This window comes from Sinohyriopsis cumingii, chromosome 6 (genome assembly GCF_028554795.1).
Source record: "Sinohyriopsis cumingii isolate HCF-2022 chromosome 6, ASM2855479v2, whole genome shotgun sequence".
In the NCBI taxonomy this organism is placed as follows: domain Eukaryota; kingdom Metazoa; phylum Mollusca; class Bivalvia; order Unionida; family Unionidae; genus Sinohyriopsis; species Sinohyriopsis cumingii.
This window is the reverse complement of record NC_142966.1, coordinates 74,446,106-74,467,452: the sequence shown is the minus strand read 5'-3', so window position 1 is coordinate 74,467,452 and position 21,347 is coordinate 74,446,106. Positions and strand designations below refer to the sequence as shown.

General features: G+C 33.9%; 1 protein-coding gene across 1 annotated transcript; it reads left to right on the top strand.

Moving 5' to 3' along the window:
- Positions 1-3,286: 3,286 nt before the first annotated feature.
- LOC149797220 (uncharacterized) lies at positions 3,287-20,898 on the top strand. The gene is made up of 13 exons (XM_089960376.1): positions 3,287-3,411; positions 6,382-6,512; positions 7,254-7,383; positions 7,736-7,847; positions 8,256-8,450; positions 10,132-10,244; positions 14,598-14,718; positions 16,645-16,889; positions 17,657-17,781; positions 18,054-18,193; positions 18,329-18,371; positions 19,391-19,639; positions 20,532-20,898. Exons 1-13 carry the CDS (start codon positions 3,317-3,319, stop codon positions 20,723-20,725), a joined length of 1,893 nt encoding a protein of 630 aa, XP_089816502.1. The 5' UTR covers positions 3,287-3,316; the 3' UTR covers positions 20,726-20,898.
- The last annotated feature ends 449 nt before the right edge of the window (positions 20,899-21,347 follow it).

Genomic DNA, 21,347 nt, shown 5'->3' with positions numbered 1-21,347 from the left:
TGACGAGTATCATACTCTACAATTCGTTCACCATGTTGGCCTGACAGAGGCGATTTGCAGTTGTTGGCTGTAAGGAATGATTAGTTCGTATATCTTCTAACTCAGCTTCTTTGCACAATCCAGAAACCATACCGAAACTTTCAGTAACTGTACAATTTTAGTGACCAAAGAGTGCGAGAATCAGTGGTCAGTTTTCGGGAATGAAACGTAAAAAAAACGTGGGATTCAGATTGATTCAGTAGAAATAAGGGAATAATCTGATCTAAATTGAAGAAAGAATGACTCGCATACAATTTATTATTTATTTATTGATCACTTGGTTCATATATAAAATAGAACGAGTTTGGTAGATATGTATATTCAGTCTTTTGCTAGATAATGTAGATCTTATTTCGATAATAGATATGATATCTAAATAACAATCAACAAATACTTACGATAATTCAAAGTCGAACTGAATTAATCGTATATCGGTTTGTATCATTTTTAGGAAAGTATACGCAATCTTCGGTTTGATCTCTTATCCTGCTACAAACTGCACCCTTTCGAGTGGAAACACCTTTCTTTAGTTGAAAGCGCTCCCTCCGTTTTCTACACTGAATAAACGGGTTATTTTTCCAACATTAAGTCCTAGCGAATAGAAAAGAAAATCCAATAGATGCTTTGGAGTGTTCTTACAGGTACCTTGGCCTGTTCATACCCATTGCTCCTTCATCTTTCGTGTCATTTTCTACTTAGAGTTATACTTGTATAATTTCTTTTATCCGTGCCAATTCCACGTGCAGTTTGAACTTTCTTACTATTATCCATTGTATTCCTGATCTGCACAAAATAGTACGAGTTCAAAAAGTGTAGTGTCTCGATTCTACTCGAATATAATTTAATTTTAAGGATTATATCATACAGTGTCTGTGCAGGATATTCATCGTCATTTGTATTCTCTGTTTCACACAATGACAGAAGCCGAGTTAATTTTATATCATATTCACAAACTCCAGCTCGTTCAAACTTATGGAATCATCAAATACCGCCAATCGATTCCGTTCATCCACGTGGACTTGTTACAAATGAGATTAACACTATTGGTCAATGGACAGAGGGATGGAGAGGGAGTTTGGGTGGGTCAACCAAAAACTGATACAATACGAGAAGAGACAGGATTTCTGACCCTTCTGTATTTCTATCCCAGCTGGCGTGCTCTTTTTTCGTCTTCTAATGTAATACTTATGCCCAATGTAATCAAGAATACTTAAGCTTTTCCAAACATTTCAACAAGCCTTCTTCAGTTCATGACATTATGGTCGAATTGGACGGAAGTTTCGGTTAACCTTCGGGTCATGTTAGATTTCACCCTAGACGAAACAGTAAGTTCAAAACAAAGCCGAAATCTTTAAAATTTTATAATCTATGTACCGTTACGAGACTTTGCTCCCTCCTTTACATGATTGTACCGTGTTAGGAGAAAATACTCAATAAAGTTTTATATCTCCCATTTGTCCTCAGTGCTGACTGGAAATTTTTTCCTTACTGGTTTTATACACGCCGAAAAATAAAATAATTATGTACTTTAAATAGTTGCAAATGCACAATATTTTTCAATATAGGAAGGCTGGAACTAAGCATGTCAAAATATTGAGAGAAAAAAAAAACAACAGACAAGCAAACAAAAACAAAAACAAATTCAAAAATGTTCCGCAATCAGCCTTCATTTTCCTTTCGGCAAGGCCATCACTGTCCTTAAAAGTGTTCTTTTTTTTTGGGTGTTGATGACGATGTTGTATTAGCAAAACAATGTGCGACAGAACTTAGAAAATGACTAAATTTTTACTATGATTCTAGTAATTAACATCAACATCGTTAGTTGTAAAGTAGGCCAAATATTTTCGATAAATTACGGATTATTCACCGCCTGTCTCACCATCTTACATTTGCTGAAGGAGAAGAAAAGGTGCTTCAGACCACTTTGGTTTCTCACGCTGGCTGAAAGACTGTGCACAAGAATCGCAATGTAGGGATAACTTAGGCAAATTCGTATTATAATTCGTAAAGGTTAAAAGTCAAACGAGACAGAATCCTGTCTTTGTTCCAATACGTGACGTGTGAAACTTGATGTTCAGAACTAGGTTTAATTCCTTACAATTGGAGAAGATGTGTGAATTCCTCAGGAAAATGGTTTGGGCATCGGTGGTCACCATATTTCGTGACTTAAGCGTTTGCAAAGTAAAACCAAAACATTTAATTTTCCTCCTACGGAATAAAAGTCCCTCATATGTCATTCAATTTCATTTCTTTTGTTACAAATAAAGAAATAGAATATTTTCCCGCATACTGTTTGGCGCTTGTCAAAGGGTTTTAATGACTCAATAAGGAATGATGAAATGCTCTATGAAATCGAATCAGGCATACAAGTTTTATTGTCCATAGAAGACCAGATAGTTTCGCATCTAACAAGTTAAATGACGTGCAGACCGCTGATAAATTCTTACTTTTCCCCACAATGCGTCATTTAAAAAAAAATCATAAAGCCATACGTATCGTGATTAGAGATAAAACAAATTAGTCACTCATGTATGTAAATTTACAGCATCAGTATTGTTTCGGTCGTTTTCAATCTACTTTATATTTTCCTCATAATTTTATCTCTCTCTTTCAATCAATGAAATATAGAATAACCGCCGTAAAATTAAACCATCTACTAGAATTGCATATAAAATATATATGTACATGTATATATACATGACTTGACTTGATTATGTTCATTTCCCGAGTTTCTTAGAAGAGCACACCCCCATGGATAAGAAAGTAATAGCGATCCCTAATTGTCTTTAGTAATAACAATTGTAAATTCATTGTTCAGTCAGAGAAGACCATGCTCTAGTTTCAGAAATATGCATGAAATTGAAGTCTATACTTGAGATATGTGATTAGTCAATTTTAATTCAGACTTAAATTTGATCAACTCTGAAATCGAAGTTTGACTTATATACGATAAATCGAATTGCTTAAGTTTAAATTAAATTGTATGACCTTTGGCGAAATTAAGACCTTTAATATTTTAAATGTGAAAGAAGTGAAAACGTCATTGATAGGAAACACTGTAACAACTCTGATACGAGTTGATTCGCATCCTCTTTAGGTACTTTTGCAAGGTACCGATGTTACTCTTGTAAAAGTAATGCGACTATTCTAGAGTCACGTGACCTCTACTATCATTTTTTGACGTCACGTTGTCATAGCCTTATCCCGCTGGTGTGTAATACACGCATCGTTTACATGGTGGCTATGATGCTCGCGTACAGTTGTTTCATTTACAAATATGGCAAGTTACTCTGGAAATGGAACCTCAGATGATTACGTCGAGGGAGTACATCTTCTGCAGATGTCAGGACTTCGTTTTCATCAGGGAACGAGGTTAGTTATACCAATGAGTCGGATTAATAACTGTCGTCATATGAGAAAGTTAGGCTTTGAGGTGATGTTCATATGTTCTCAGGTTCTTAGAAATGCAGAACACATTGGATGAGAAAATGACAGCATGACATCAATATCGTTGGCATGACGGGGCTATAAAGACATTTCTTAGTCAAAGAAGATCATGCCCAAGTTTTATAAACTTGCATTAATTGATGTATATATTCAAGATATTTGATTGATTAATTTGAATTCAGACTTGAATTTTATGTAGTCTGCATTTCAGACCACATGTCTGAATTTAAACTTATTCCTGTTACGACGTTACGGTCTTAAAACTAAGTAATGGAATGACGCGAAACCAAGCGTTTTGTAAATTTGAACAAACAATTTATTTCCGCAGACTACAAATTGAAAATTTAAGAGGAACTTACTGTATTGTGAATTAAATCCCAAATAATCCTAAAGCAAATTCAATGAGGTAGAGTGAATCCAGTAGCTTTTAATCGCTTCTTCGGAGCCTGCACGAGGCCTATTCAACCTGCTCTAGCAAGGAGAGATTCCCAGAAAGTCGTAATATTCTTGCCTCATGTCTCAGAATTCAACATGTATTTAAATCCAGCCAGTATTGCAATTACAAATGCTTGTAAAAGTTCTGAATTCGGTCATTTTTCAGCATCTCCTATCCAACAACACGTTCTCCGACAAACATTACTTTGAGTACTTTTTAGTAATTTCACCTTGAAGAGTTGTATACATTTTCTGGATTACTTTTGACGTTTCTTTCTATATTATCAAACACCTTCGAAGAGTTGTATACATTTTCTGGATTACTTTTGACGTTTCTTTCCATATTATCAAACACCTTCGAAGCTTATTCTGATACTATTATTGCCCCGCTGTGTCCATACATTTACCCGTTGTACTATCAGCCAACACACGTTCCTAATATTACACCATCGTTTCAATTGGCAAGAATTCACAACTTCAATACACAAGAGTTAATGTATTTAATTCCTTGTCGTAACTACGTTACTTTGCTAATTAGCGATTCTTTAATATAAATTTAAGACACAGAAAAATCAATCCTCAGCCTAAGTGTTACAAATCATTCAAAACAGACAATTACATATTCACACAATTTACGTCAGAAGAAATGCATGAAATATCACTGCATGATTTCTTTTATATACAAACAACTAAATTCTAATCATTCTTATCATAAAAATTGTATGATATTCTTGAAACCCGTGAACCACATAACATGCACGATTGTTTCTTGTTTCTGAACTTAATGAAAAATTGTAATAGGAATTTAAAAATGAAAAATTCAACAATAATTACAAACTTACATCACAGAACACATCGTAGGCAATCGAGACTAACCTTGTGCTTTATTCGAGATTTGCACCTTTCTCTCTCTCTCTCTCTCTCTCTCTCTCTCTCTCTCTCGTCCTCATCTTTCCCATACTCGTCTCTTAGGGCGATTTAACGAGAAATACTTTCTTTTCCCTGAGGCCAGGCTTCCCATTCGGCAGAAATACTTGGACTGATTATTTCTACAAGGGGAACTATTCTAAAGCCACAAAATCCGTCTGGAAACACATCCATCGATTATCTTAGTCAATCAGAATTACTACTTTACCCGCCAAAAATCGTTATCACTCCCTACGAAGTCAGAAAATTCTCCCCAGTCAGCCTGTATTAATAACTATCCTGGGAAATATAATTTAATGACATATGTTTCAAATGAACTACGATTTCAACTCTAGATATTTTACCACTATGACCTTGTGTTAACATTGTACTCTCGTCAGTTCGCAACCGTTAACCAAACAGGTCCTAATTAATATTTTATTATTTGACCAAGCAGAGCAGATTCTCCCAGTTAACAATTTATTGCAGGACAAGTCAAGACATCAGTCTTAATGGGTACTTGCACACGCATACCACGACAGAAGTTAATGTGAAATTATCTACAGAACTATCCTGAAAAACTGAAAAGTAATTTTAATTTTTTAAAGCCTTGTCGCTCCTGTTTCTATTTTTGTTGAAGTGCTTAAACGTTAAACTTGTTTCCATTAGGACATCGAGGAGATGTCTGTTCCAACTATGCTACTTTCCATGAAGATAATATTGTCTTATCTTCATCTTTTAAGTGCGTTTTTAACATCTCTCTCTATCTCTCATTGCTTGCAACAGTCATTACATTGCACGAAACGAAATAAATAAAGCAAACAGAAAGGACTCACAAATATTTTAATAAACTTGAACAGTTAGCACTGAAATAATTGCTTTTATTAAATTAATTTCATCAATGCAAATCGACTATCGCACCTCACGAAGACATGTTATGTCTGGGAAAAGCCCTCCCCCCACCCCCACCCCCCGCTGTTGCACAAATGTCCATTCGCTGTAATCCACTGTACTCTGGTTCTATTAATTTTATACAATACTTAGGTATCAGGTTTGTTTTACTATGACGTCACTTCCTCATAATCTTCATGCTATTTATGTTACTGACACCATTATTATATCTGCATTTAAATATTAAAGATGGCCAGTAACTCGGTCATTTTAATAGATCATATCTCTCCACAAAGCAGTAATTTAAATTTTCTGACTAACTTAGGTCGATTTTATTTTGGCAGCTTGTCCCATTTCCATCATCAGGATTATTTTCATCACACACACACACACACACACACACACACACACACTTAAATGCTGTTTCTTATCCATAATATTATATACGTCATTACAGACTTAGAGCTTATCATAAGCCGCTCTATTTATTCCTTCCCTTATTGGAATAGCCGATTCATGCTGACCTTTTCCTGCATTTCTTGCCACTTTGCTGTTCTGCTGAATCTATGTTTTAGAACGAAATCTAAAATGTGCTTTGGATATGAGTCTTGCAAAACCAAACATAGATAACATAAAGGTTCTCCTAGAGTTGTTTCCCTTTAGGTCTGTGACAATGCTGGCTAAGATGATGGAAGAACGTTTCAAATGTGAGGAGAAGACGGCGTATGTCCTACAAGATAATACCTGTGATTGGACAAAAAAACTGGCAGATATCTCATCAGCTGGAAATGGAGGTAATTAAGCAAAAAATGTTTTGGCCATAGTTGTTGGCCCTTGTGTCAAAATTACCTTCGTTGATTGTGAAAATAAGACTAACTGTAGCTACTTTGAAGTCGAGGAATACTCCCTCTTTACAGGTCAACGGATGGCTACAATTATTGTAAAAATATACATTCCTAGGACTGAAACCCTGGATAGTGGATATTCTTCTAATTAAATAACTCAATAGTTATTAAAACTTACATCCAATATTTCATTTTAAAAATGAACTACCTGACGGTGGACATTGACACGAATATGTGCCATGCAAGTGTCCACTGACAGTGCAAGCACACTCTTGTCACATACATACATACATACATACATACATACATACATACATACATACATACATACATACACACATACATACATACATACATGCATGCATGCATGCATGCATGCATGCATGCATACATACATACATACATACATACATACATACATAGATATATACATACATACGCACGCACGCACGTACGCACGCACAGACAAACATACATACATACGCACGCACGCACGCACGCACGCACATACATACATACATACATACATACATACATACATACATACATACATACATACATACATACATACATACATACATACATATCAATAAAGTGTCAAACTTTTTCTGTCGATAAAAAAGAATTTCAATGAAATAGTCAGCTTTTACCGGAAATGCTACTCAAGCATCCTCCATTTTCTACCTGCAGAATCTGAGCACGGGTTCTTACACGTAGCAATCACAAAAACCCTAATGGAGCCAATAGAAGACGCTAAAATCTATAACATTGTCAAGAATGAGGGACTTAGTGATGAAGGACCCGTCACTTTCTTACGCAGGTCAGATTTTTAAAAAAAATTATTTCTTTATTCTTATTTCTGCTAGGGATATAAAAAAATGACTATAATATTGCAAACTATTTTGAAACAAAGAAGCTATTTTCTCAACTACTCTGAGAGAGAGAGAGAGAGAGAGAGAGAGAGAGAGAGAGAGAGAGAGAGAGAGAGAGAGAGAGTGTGTGTATATATATATATATAAGAATTCTTCCAGAGGACACAATTTTAATTTATATGCGATAACTGCTGTAGGGAATCGTATTATACTTAAGACATTTATCATCACTTACTACTTTGGTAAGCATTAAAAGGATTTTTTTGGGAATGAAAACTTGTTTTCTCTCTTGTCTAATAGTTGGAAGGAACAGATGGAAAGGAGCGAAATTCAGAATAAGACCATGAAACTGTATTCTACGGCATGGGAGAAGCAACAATCTACTCTAAAGGAAATTGAAAAGGCGAAAGAGGTAAGAAACTGATTTGTTTAAGCTACTATTGTCCGCTTAGAACGAGGAAAATGGTCACTGTACCCCAGTTTTTCATTCGAATGGGGAAAATTATATTGGAGGTTGCTGTAGGCATGAGAGTGAATTGACGAATACAGGTATATGCAAAATACCGTTAATAACACCCTAATGATAAACTGCCGTCGAAATCAAATTATCCTTTTCTATGTCTTAATGATAAACTGCCGTGGTAATACAATTTTCATTTTTTATGTCTTCATTAGAAACTGCTGTAGTAATAAAATTATTCTTTTTTTTATCGATTTGAGCCCTTTTAAGAGTTTCTTACTCATTCCTTTTAGGCCATATAACAAAGTCAACCATTAAATTCACTTTTAAATTCATCAACTATCTTTACGTGTATTTCAGTATTACCATCTGAGGAAGTATAAACTTGAAAATGGCCTCCGACAGCTTCAGGCCGATCCCCCTGTACTCTCGTCGCGTGCGGAGGCAAAACTTCAGAAGTCCATGGATCGCTACCGTGTAAAATGTGAAGATGCCCAAGAAGAGTATAAGAATTTACTTAAAATGGCCGAGGAGGGAAGAGGACATGACGTAGCTGTAAGTTCAACAGCCGGAATCATTAGAATACAAGCATTAACACTTGTCTGAAGTACCAAACGTTATCCCAACACACACACACACACACACACACGGATGCACGCACGCGTGCACGCGCGGCGATTTATCGATATTGCAAATCTTCACGGACTTTTGATCACATATTAGTTAGTACCAACGAACTTGTGGTACAAGGACCACGGTGTTCCAATTAATGTGTGAGGAGTTTTAGCAACAACTTTAACCTCAAACCCAAATGACATATTGTGCATAGAGACATTTCAAAAGGCGCAGTCGACAATAACCTATCTTAATCGCAAAATACACCAATTCAAACCATCCCCCACTCGCTTCCACAAAAGGTCTTACCCAAAGAAGGTGACCACGAAGTCTATACAGTAACAATAATCTTGATACATAGTAATGACTGAAAACAATACTTTGCTCACCAATATGTGAAAACACCCCACCCACTCCACAGACACACGACCCCATATATATATATATATATATATATATATATATATATATATATATATATATATATATATATATATATATATATATATATATATATATATATATATATATATATATATATATATATATACATATATATATAGCTATAGATAGATATAGCTATAGATATATATATATATATATATATATATATATATATATATATATATATATATATATATATATATATATATATATATATATAGATATATCTATAGATATATCTATACATATATCTATATATATCTATACATATATCTATATATATATATCTATATATATATATATATATATATATATATATATATATATATATATATATATATATATATATATATATATATATATATATATATATATATATATATATATATATATACATATACATATATATATACATATACATATATATATATATATATATATATATATATATATATATATGCATGTATGTATGTATGTATGTATGTATGTATATATATATATATATATATATATATATATATATATATATATATATATATATATATATATATATATATATATATATATAGAGAGAGAGAGAGAGAGAGAGAGAGAGAGAGAGAGAGAGAGAGAGAACTTTGGCCTTTGATTCCCACCCTCTGGCACTGAGAGAGGAAGTTAAGAATAATACCCTAAAGAGATTGTCCTCTAACAATGATTATCAAAAATGGAAAATGACAATTTTGTTATTTACCACTCGTCTGTTTAAGAGGATTTTGTCTGATGCTCTAAAGTTATTATGAATCTTTAAAACTTATGTCATGCCAAGGTAAGTGTGCTACCTTTTACAGCACGGTAGCCGATGCTTGTTATTAAGATGGTGAGAATAAAATTTCTGATAACATGTCGATCGCATTAAACCACTGAGCCATTGTCACACCATCTTGTTCTTGTGACAGATTTAGTATCCATGGCGCTTGTTTTATGAAGCATGGGAATATTATTTGGTGATTTCGCCAAGTGGAATTCAGAAGGTGAGAGATTTAACATTAATATAATTTTCTAACCTTGTTCAGGCCCTTTGTGCATATTAAGTTGTCTCGTTGGTATTAGAGTTTTATTTATGTTTAATAGTGTCTCCTCCGTCCACTCTTTCTCTCTCTTCTCAGTGGATAAAATTGTTATCCTCAATTTTCAGGATATGAGGAAAGCAGAGAAAAAGTTTGTGAGGTTTGAGAAGGCCCGGCTGATGAACACAGCAGCTGGCATAGAGAAATTTCTCGATATCGCGGACAAGCTGGATTCGGAAAGGTAGTTAGAAGAAATTTTTGGCATTAGTAATGAACATTCTTGTACAGCATATAACCAGTGTAATAACAATTTTAAATCAAGTAAATTATTATATCGAAAATTCTAATTCCGGAACTGTCCCTTTGTACGCTGCTAAAATATTTCCGAACCACTCATAGTTTTCTACAATATAAATACTCTCGTATCCATCGACATGATTTGCAAAACAAAAGATAACGTCGATGCTCTGGGACACCTATCACTTACCTGCTTTTGTGTATTGCCTGGATCGAACAATAAATAATCCCCCTCCCCGCAAAATAAACAAAGGTTAAAGGGAGAAAATTTCGTAATGTTAGCCCGTATCTCATATGTACCATTCTAATGCTTCAATGTGATAATTTGGGATGTGACCCATATCTCATGTGTACCATTTTGATGCTTAACTGTGATAGTTTGTGATGTAGCCCGCATCTTGTATACCGATTCGATGCTCAACTGTGTTAGTTTGGTATGTACAGTTTGTCAAGATAAAATCATACGCTGATATGTTTGAATTCCTTTATTTTCCATTGCGTTGCGTTTTCCACATCAGCAGCAACGTAGAAACTAGATTTTCTGTCAAAGTCAAAGCATCCACATATTCGAGCTCGCTGATATTGTTATCTAGTATACGGCTTCCATCATTTGTTTTTCATGCCATAAGGTTTCAAGCTTGTTCCAAAATGTCAAGCGATTCAGCAGATCAATTCCGTTTCACGAGTGTATACTTTTTATCGTTCTTTTGTTTGGTTTTCAAGAGTTTTCTAATCTTCATATATAATGTTGTTTGTTAGATAAGTTTTTTTTAATACCTTCGTTATAATATCCGATCACGACCTGCTAGATTTGGGATATTTCTTCTGGAAAGGTGGGAAAGTTGCATCTTGCAAAACTTGTTTCATAGTTTTAAAATTCCTAATATGTCGCATAATTTGTATTTACGTGTTCCAAATGTATCTGTTGTTAGGTAGCCAGTTATGTTTGTTCGTATATTCGAAGTTTTCTTCCTAGCTTGCTTTAACCTTTGAGCGATATCTATTGATCTGTTATTGATATCCGTCAATTCGTTGTAGTAAGGCGTCAAACAATGTTCTGGTTTCATTAAGATTGAAATACGTTTACTCTGTAGTCATTTAGGTTAAACATTTTATCCACATATTCTACATTGTATTGATACGATAAAAAAAATGTTCGATGGTTTCCATTTGCGGGACACACATAACTCTTTCTGTTGTTAGGTTTATTTTTCTCATCGAACACTTAACTTTTCAGGTTGTCTGTACTTAAAGATTATTTTGAAAGCGTCACTCGTATCATCTTGATCGTTTTTACTCTTTGGCCAATGCGTTTTTCGAGATTTTATATATATATATATATATATATATATATATATATATATATATATATATATATATATATATATATATATATTGGAGTGGGGGTAAAAATTTAATTGTATCCATCGGTGTATTTTTCATATGCCAACAATATCGGTCAGACATGGGTCATCCTGGAGACTATCATAAATTGTTTTTTTAGGAAACCGTTTTCTCGCGTACTTTTGCCCCGTGTAGTTCTGTTCTTCAGTTAGTCGATCTATAAATTTAGCGTACTTTATATCCATTGTTGTCCCGATCAAGAATTGACTAATGTTTATGTCATCAGCCAGACATTCAGATTTATATTACAGGTACCTTAAATACTGATTATTGTCTTGTTTTACGCAGAAACGAACCCTTTAAAACGGTACAGAACATCTCGAAAATACTTTCAGAATGAACAATTTATCTATTGGTGTTATCCGCAAGTCAACAAGATACCATATGAAACAATGACACTTTTCGGATATTGGCAACTTTTCTTCAGTCGTTTAAAATGTACGAATAATTTTCGATGTAGGTCAATTTTCCCCAATGCCCATATTGGATTCAATAACATCATCTTATTCACAGTGATGCCGTGTTCATTGCTACAATAATTGTTTATTTTCCTTGAAAAATATCTCTTTTCTTGTTGATTCGTTGTAACTTGACTTTGTAATATGTTCGAGCTCCTCGAACTATACGGGGACGTCCATTAATTATGTCAACAATTTTTAGGCAATTTTTACCCTCCCTCCCCCCCCTTGTCAACAACTGTCAAACTTTCAGTGACTCCCCCCCCCATAAAATTTCCCCCCTCCCACAAGCTAACAATATTTTATACGTCTGGCTTTTATGCTAAAAATAGAATTATGGAAATTAAAAGGTCTACAAATAAATTTTAATACATTTTTTTACTTGTTTAACAGATTTCAAATTGACTATAACAATTTTACAGCACGTGCAAATGGGGAGGGGGGGGGCATTTGCCTGAAATGAACAAGAATCTGTTATCAAAGCGTACAATATTTGTAAGGCATTAAGGTTACTGCATCTGGTTGAAGAAGTTGTATGCTTGTGTAGGCTACATAATTTATTTTATGTATTATGTTAAAGATGACTGTAAAGATGAGAGCTTGAGTTAAGCTCTCAAGTTTCCTTGTCTCAGTTATCCATCCTTGGAGGGATAGCTCATGGACTTCAATATATATAGCATCTATACATATAACATAGGTGCTATTTAATAGAAGTCCATGGATAGCTATACTATTTAGATGTCTATGGCCCAGTGCAGTCTTTGAATTTAGCAACAGCTTCCCTTAAAAATCTGTCTACAGTCTACAATCTACATTGAATAAAAACAAAATATGATGATGCAAGACTATGACTTCCTTGGCAAGAGCTCAACCGGTTTAGGATTAAACTGGTGGGCTGTTGACGGGCGAGCGAGTGTGTGCCATACCAACGCTCCGACTAATTTCCTATTTTTTTATTTATTAAATTTATTGTAAAAAATAACATTGTTGACGTCAATTTATCTTGAACTCCCCCCTCCCCCATGTCAACAATTGTCAAACTTCTTCAAACCCCCTTCCCCCCATTTTGTTGACATAATTAATGGAAGACCCCTACTGTAAATGTAACCTTACATATATGTTTGTCTTTGTAACATCATTCAAGATCGAGTTCCTTCCTTCTTCGTACTGCTCTGGCCTCGTCACCTTGCCTTCTGGGCTGTGCTTTTAAGTAAAAATGTGCTATGATCGTTGAATGCAATCTGTGTATCTGCATCTTTACTAGAACATCGCCTAAAACTTTATTTCTGTTAAAAATCAATATATCAAAGGTGATATTCTCTTTAATGTTACATTGATTTGATCATAGTGTTATCCCATCCAAACCCATAAACCAAATCCACTTGATGCTGCAACTATTGCTTTACATTAAACGCATGAAATATGTATATCACCTATGGAAATTATGTTTTAGCGCTCCATGTAGTGCACAATCAATTTATTAAGATATGGTCGGTGGACTCAAGGGAATTTTGTTAAAATGGGAGTGATTTAAAAACTCATAGTTAGATTTATGTTATAAAAGTATGAACGACCCAGTGACTCGACGGAACATTGATTTTATAAAATATTGTGGTTGTATAGAAAAGTAAGAATCCTGGAACTACTTTTGATATGTATGTACTAATTTATTCATGTATTTATTGTGCAAATATATATATATATATATATATATATATATATATATATATATATATATATATATATATATATATATATATATAGATATATATAATTCAAGTTTTTCATTTTGTGTTCGTTTTGAACACGCTGATAAAGCCAAAAAAATGGGCTAGACCTGTAGAGATTCAGTCTCAGAAACAAAAGCGTGGTAGTACATGTGTCTTTAATCCTTGTAGGAACTAGGTTTTTAATTGTTTTTTTTAACAATGTTTTCTAATTTCATGGTGTTTGTTTTTGTAATCATATCATTTTATGTTTATTATCTTATATGTGTTGTCTAAAGTTGTAAAGCGCTTAGAGCTTCTAAAGATTAGGCGCTATACAAAGTCCTCATTATTATTATTATTATTATTATTATTATTATTATTTGTAGGAAATACGAACAGCATGAATCGCTTAGGTATATGATAAATGATTTTGAACAACCTACACAATTTAGACGCCGTAACCGAATAGCACAGAGTGTGCTTACAATCGCTATTTTTCAACTCAGGTTATACAACAAAATAAAACAGTTGAAATAATGTATTTTCCAATTTGAACTTCTAAAATTGTTTTTCTTTTTTTGTATTTAAGAGAATTTTAAACCCCTTCGAGTCAGTTGTTCTTTCACTTACTATGTGTTGCTTTTCTTCGTCGTTTTGCTATGTTCCTTCGTGGTAACACTGATTTCTCGTTTTCTTTTCCTTTTTCCCTTTCCTCTCTGCTTCAAGATCCAATCACCTCAATGTGATCGAAGAATTAATTGTGGCATTGGACAAAATAAACGTTGAGGTCGAAACAAGGAACCTTGAGGCACAAATTTTAAATCGGCGTAAATTTCCTGTCTTTGAGGTATATTTTCGGTTTCGATTTTGATTAAATATAATGAATATGATTGTATAGTTGCAAAAATTGATTTTGATCAATCTGTTATTGTGATCTTTAATGCATGAATATTAAATGTGTACCGAAATTCAATCTGTTCTAGTGATGCCTTTGTAATCCATGAATAGCCAAAATGTGTAAAGAAAAAATAAATCAAATATGTTTATAAATATATATGTAAGAAACTTACTTGCCAGAATAGTAAAAAGGAAAACAAAAGTTTTTTTTGAGTACGTGTTCTTTTTGAAAATAGATTTGATGATAGTTATGCTCAGTGAACCAGTCATTGTCAGATATTGAAAAATCATCATCATCATCACAAGATGGGCGACAAAATTAATTTGGTGAGATATATCACATTCAGTTCTTGACTGCAAAGATTAATCACTCTTTTTCAAATCATTTTGAGAAACGAAAGCGTGAGGGGCTTAAGCAATGAGCGAATTTGATTGAAACTGGTTCTTTAGGGACAACAACAACCACAACCACAAGAACAACGAAAACAACATAACAACGATAATAATAATAATAACAATAACAATAATCATAATAACCACAAAACGGATGTGAACGACAGCGATGACGATGCCAACAATACATTCAAGACGAATCACCAGTTTCCTTCTAATCCCGTTGCAGAAATGAACGAGAACTTGTTTAAAAAGCATCAGCTATTTTTCTCTATCCGCATAAGAGATTTTTTTTTTACCTATCCACACCAGACATAAAGGCATCCTTTATTTTTATTAGCATCAGAGACAACGGAATATTTTTTCTATCCACATTAGAGATAAAGGAATATTTGTTTCTATCCGCATCAGAGATAAAGGAATATTTTTTTTCTGTTCACATCAGAGATAAAATGGATCCTTTTTCTATCCACATCAGAGATAAATAAAATCCTTTTTCTATCCACATTTTACAATAGAACTTTGATGAGGAGAATCCAAACCAGAAATATAAGATAAAGACTTGGTTAAAGAAGTTGAATTTGGGAAGAAGAAATAAAACCCACATTGGAGTGAGTGTAGGACACACGGTACTAATTATACGGAAAAACTGTGAACCAGTCTAGAAATGTGTGAAGAAATAATAGAGTATTTACGGGTTTGGTGGTCCATAATTGGTTAATAATGAAAACTAAAATTTTAGTAAAAATATCTTTTGAGAGCTTATCCTATATGTAATTTTAAAAAAATATAGAAAAATTTCTACTGATACAATTTTAGCATTCTTACAGGCTTGACTCAGGAGTACTCAGTAATGAAAGTAGCACCTGATTCATTCTGGTGCAGAATCAATAACATGTGTTTCATGCACATGTATGTAAACAAAATGCCGCGGGTCATATGGTGTTCTTCACACACAAGCTTGCACCAAGGTTAGATGTGCATGGAGAATTATAGGTCTCATCATCAGCACCCAGAAATTTTAAGTTATTGAATTTTGAATATGATGGTGTTTCCATATGTTTACTATTGGAGTTGAATTAGTACCGTGTGTCCTGTAGAGCTCAACTATAGAATGAGAAACAAACAGTGTGAGGTTCCAGAGTTGATCATGTCTGATGAGAGTGACCCCAACCTTGTAAGGAATATAGCAGTATCTGTTGACGATTCAGATGATATGAAAGAAACGAAAGATCGAGGGAGTTAAACAATTAGTGGATTTTCTTTAAATAGGTCCTTTAATAATAATAATAATAATAATAATAGTAACGTCAAAAGGATGACAACACAAGTTATAGACAATACAGTCAAGAATCACCAGTTTCATTCTAATACGTTTGTAGACTTGAGTGAGTGAGAACTTGATTGAATAAGTTATTCAGCTATTTTGTCTATCCACATCAGAGATAAACGGGTCCTTTTTTCTATCCATATTTTATAATAGGAATTTGATGAGACGAATCCAAACCAACAAGATAAGATAAAAACTTTGTTTAAGAAGCTGAATCTGGGGAGCAAAAAGAGAAACCAATCTGGCATGCGTCAAGAGGTCATCCTGTCTGACGAGAGTGACCCCAACCTGGTAAAGGAAATAACAATATCTGATGACGATTCAGATGATATGAAAGTGACAACAACGCCCATTGATACTGTAGAAGATAATGATGACGAAGAATGGGATACAGATATGTAAGTACATACATTATATAGTTTTTTCATTTGCGTCTATGTTAGCATAGTAATTGGTTGCTATTTAAATTAAATCATTTGATTTACATAAGATTTATATTATACAGATAATGCTATCATACAGATTAGATAATTTTAATTTGTACTCTAAGGAGATTCGAACCCAGGTCCGCGGGTAAACGACACCTATCGCCTTGCCTGCTCGCACCAGTCCATATTCCATTGCGAATAAGCACACATCACCAAAAAATGATGCACTTCAGCCTGCGTTATATGCACTGCAGACACACTGCGGACACAATTGCATGACTACCTAGTAATTAATTTTCATCTATTTACACAGTCATTCCGGATTCATATGAAAGAAATCAAAGTATATATGATAGATTATAGATAATTACACATGTACACCAAACAGAACGGGAAGTGCATCATGTTTTGGTGATGGTGCAGGCAAGGAGATGGGTTCGAGTCTCCGTGGAGTAAGAATTACAATTCTCTAACCTGTATGATAGTATTATTTGTATTAAATATTAATTCTTCCAAAATATTAATATATAGACGGGAGAGAGAATGTATTCGGGAGTATTCCAGATTCAAGTCACTGTTTGTTTAAGGAAACGAAATTAGAAATTACATGCATTTTTTGAAGGGATGTAACCTTAGATTACTTTTGCCGGAAAGGGAAATAATCCATATACTAATGCCAGTAAGCATGTTCTTAGTCAATGAATAATACTGTCCTTTCCTTTTCCTTTTTATCTAAGATTTTACATCGATGAAAAAGGACGAGATATTAAAATGAAGCCTAAACCACAAGGCAATACTAAAGATGTTCGTGCAGTTGGTAAGCACGAGAAAGTAACCAACGGAACTGGATTCAATGTCCAAGGTTTGTATAGTACTTTTATATATTTGGGTTTGGGATGCTTTGTGACAGGCGAAATAAAACAAACACTTTTATAGGTTTAGTCAACACGACCCGTAAGGTTTTGTTTTCAAGTCCGCCTTTACTGCATGAATAGGAAATGGTCGATCCACTTTCTAGATTTCTACAAAGTTATTTCAGTAAATCCGAGAAGCTTTTCTTTCAAGCAAAAAATACTGAAAATCCAAATACGTGAAACATTATTACACAACAAATTATATTTTCTTTACGTTCAGCTGCACCGAAAGAAGATTATTATGGCCTCCCCAATGCTATAGAATCTGACAGCGAGACAGAGATGTGGGCGATTCCCACGAGGAACCGCACAACTGAGCTTGACGTAGTTGATCGGGACACCTCACCCGTACCTCCCAAGGTAAGCTGTACATCGTAAACCTGAGAGAGAGATTAATTTAATGGAAGCATTACAAGTATTTAAGATATCTGCATGTACAAGACCCTTGTCATCGAATTCTTTTTATAACGGCATCGCTTTTTTCTCATCTTACAGCTGACAAAAAAGGAAAAGAAACCAGAGAAAAAGACACATAAAGGTAACCTATTATGCGAACGAATAATAAACAAACAACTATTATGGAAGTAGTGAGTGTTGGATGGGGTGTAAGAGTGGGGGATGGAGTGATTGGGTGGACATTTAGGTTATTATGAGCAATAGGTGTTTGGATAAAAATAACAGATCTACTTTTACGTAGAGTATCCCAGTTTACATTAGGCATTTCCTGTAGACATTGTACAGTATTTAATTACTGTTTTTGTGCTTTTAATTATTAAATGTGGAACTTATCTTTACACAGAATCATATGAAGATTAAGTATTAGCTTTGTATATGTCCAATGATTGAATCATGGATGCAAGTGACTGTAAACCAGTCAGGAAATTGGATTGTCATTTCTCCAAGATAATCTTTATTTATACATATCTTGTAACTGTTTAATTATATCTTTTTTAAATTGTTTCAATTAAATGCATGTCAGGTCTTAATAAATGTGGAACTTATATTTAAACACAATCCCCTTAAGATTAACCATTGCCTGTATTTATGTCTTGAACCTGTGGAAGTATAGAACAGTTAAAAAGCAGGATACTAGATCATCAGTTCACCAAGGTATTGTTTAATTATACTTTTAATGTAATTGTTTGAATTAAATTCATGTCCTGTCTCCTACAGTAAAGTATCAAAGCTTTTTTTTGAACATGAAGCATTCTCAAGACAAGTCGAACAATCAATGAGATATGTAATTGAGCAATATAAAGTTTTTATCTTTCTATATTATTATTGTTATTATTATTATCATTATTGTTATTATTATTATTATTGTTATTATTATTATTGTCGTTATTATTATTGTTGTTCTTATTATTATTACTGTTATTATTGTTATTCATATTATTATTATTGTTATTGTTGTTGTTGTTGTTATTATTATTATTATTATTAATATTATTATTATTATTATTATTATTATTATTATTATTATTATTATTGGTAGTAGTATATCATTGCATCAGTTGTTTGATTTAATATTTTAAGAACGTCACATTACAATCTCAGAATCAGCAGAAAGCATCAGACCAATTACGGAATCAAAGAAGTCAAAGAACTTGGGTCAGAGAGATGTTATTGCCCAAACAAAGAAAGTCAAGGACAAGGGGCAGCGAAAAGTAATTGTCGAGAGCTCGGACTCAGACGCTGACACCGATGTGCCAGATGGAGCAGAGGTCAGAACCTTGGCCAATGTGAAGGTCATTGCTATCGATGGCTACATTGCGCAAAACAGGGATGAGCTCACCTTTAAAGCTGGTAAGTACCACTTACATTTAAGTTTGCCTATGGTTTTATTCACCTGTATTTATCCCTAAACGGACGCAACTACTTTACACACCGAAAAACTGGGTAGCGAACGCAGATTGAGATTACGTCACGTACATAAAATTTATATGCGTAAATTACTCTGGATTGAAAGCGTAGTCAACATGTACTAATGGATACAGTGTTGTTGATAATGAGTAAGTATCAGATAAGAAAAGAAATACAAGATGAGGCTCATTGTGTCACAGACACTGAATTACATACACTGTAATACTGAATTGCCCTCTCCACCTGCTAAGTTTTATCGATAGGAAAACATTTATGTGTGCAATAAATGCATTATGAGAGCAAATTCTTTAAGGAAAGCTGAATCGGAGACCAAAGTTTGGTGTTACACTCTGTAACATTGGATCGCTCCCGCGATTTGGAAGGTATTACATTGGTATTGCTAATTCAGAATACAAACAAAATTCACTTAACACACTTCTGTTGTGCTGTTTGTAAATCAAACTTAATTGAACAAGACAGTAAATCAGCTGGTATTGTTTCTTTGGAAATACAGTTTAACCAAACTTTCTTCTGACATGTCTGGATGATGAGAAGGACAACAATTACTTGCCATAGAGAAGAACAAAGTATATTCCCATGAATATTCGTGTCTATGAAAATATATTCTCCTAAAAGGCAAAATGCTACAATTATTGTATCTTGTGCTCACGTGGACAGAGACACACATGTAATCACTTTCCTGTGTCAATGCAGCGAAGACAGTGTCGTTAATGTATTCTAGAGGTGGTGTTTTTTAAAAATGGAAAACACCATTCGGTGGTACCCTTTTCATGATCACCCCCCCCCCCCCATAATCTTTCATTTTTTATTACAGGTCAGAAAATTAAGCAGAAGATCCCAGCTAACTCAGATGGAATGGCATATGGGTGGATCCGAAAGGGGAAGCTGAAAAGGAAGACTTTTGGGTATTACCCAGCAAACTTGGTCGAACCCAAACCAAAGAAGGAACTGACTGGTATTCGTGGCCGACTATCTAAGAAAGGAAGAATTCTGAAATTCGCTTCCTAAGTGTTGTATACGATACAATTCTACCTACCCATACTTACCTGAACTTCTTAGTCACATCACAAATCCACGCACTTTCGAGTCACATGACGAAAACATCACAAATACATACGAGTCAGCTAAAGTCGCACCCGAATATAGCTCAACATGGGTGAAACAGCGGATTATATATATATATATATATATATATATATATATATATATATATATATATATATATATATATATATATATCCAAGCCATTAAATTCGGATATTTTGCATGTAGCTATGTAAAACAAAAAGGTAATTTGGATGTCAGTACTCACTCTTGGGTTGGGTCAGTAAACATGTTATAGAGACTTAAGAAACCAGATCTACCTCTACGTGAAACAGACTATATATGTTTTTTCCTTACCTCTAGAAAAGATGTATATTTGAGTCTGCAGAGAGAGAGAGAGAGAGAGAGAGAGAGAGAGACTGTGTAATATCACTTTATAGTGTTCTGCTGAGAAATAAAAGGCTACCGGATTTTATACTTTTTTATTTTGTAAGTCATTTAATTGAATTTGAGGGTTACCAATGTCGTTCAGGTCTAGACTGTTTATTATGCGATGATATCCTGACTCCATTTCAAATCATACAAC

What these genes read in the sequence shown, in the direction of transcription:
- LOC149797220 (XM_089960376.1), top strand. Translation starts at nt 3,317, where the DNA reads ATGGCAAGTTACTCTGGAAATGGAACCTCAGATGATTACGTCGAGGGA. An exon ending in CCCGTCACTTTCTTACGCAG is followed by an intron (nt 7,384 to 7,735) that starts GTCAGATTTTTA and finishes CTTGTCTAATAG; the next exon opens with TTGGAAGGAACAGATGGAAA. An exon ending in AAATTGAAAAGGCGAAAGAG is followed by an intron (nt 7,848 to 8,255) that starts GTAAGAAACTGA and finishes CGTGTATTTCAG; the next exon opens with TATTACCATCTGAGGAAGTA.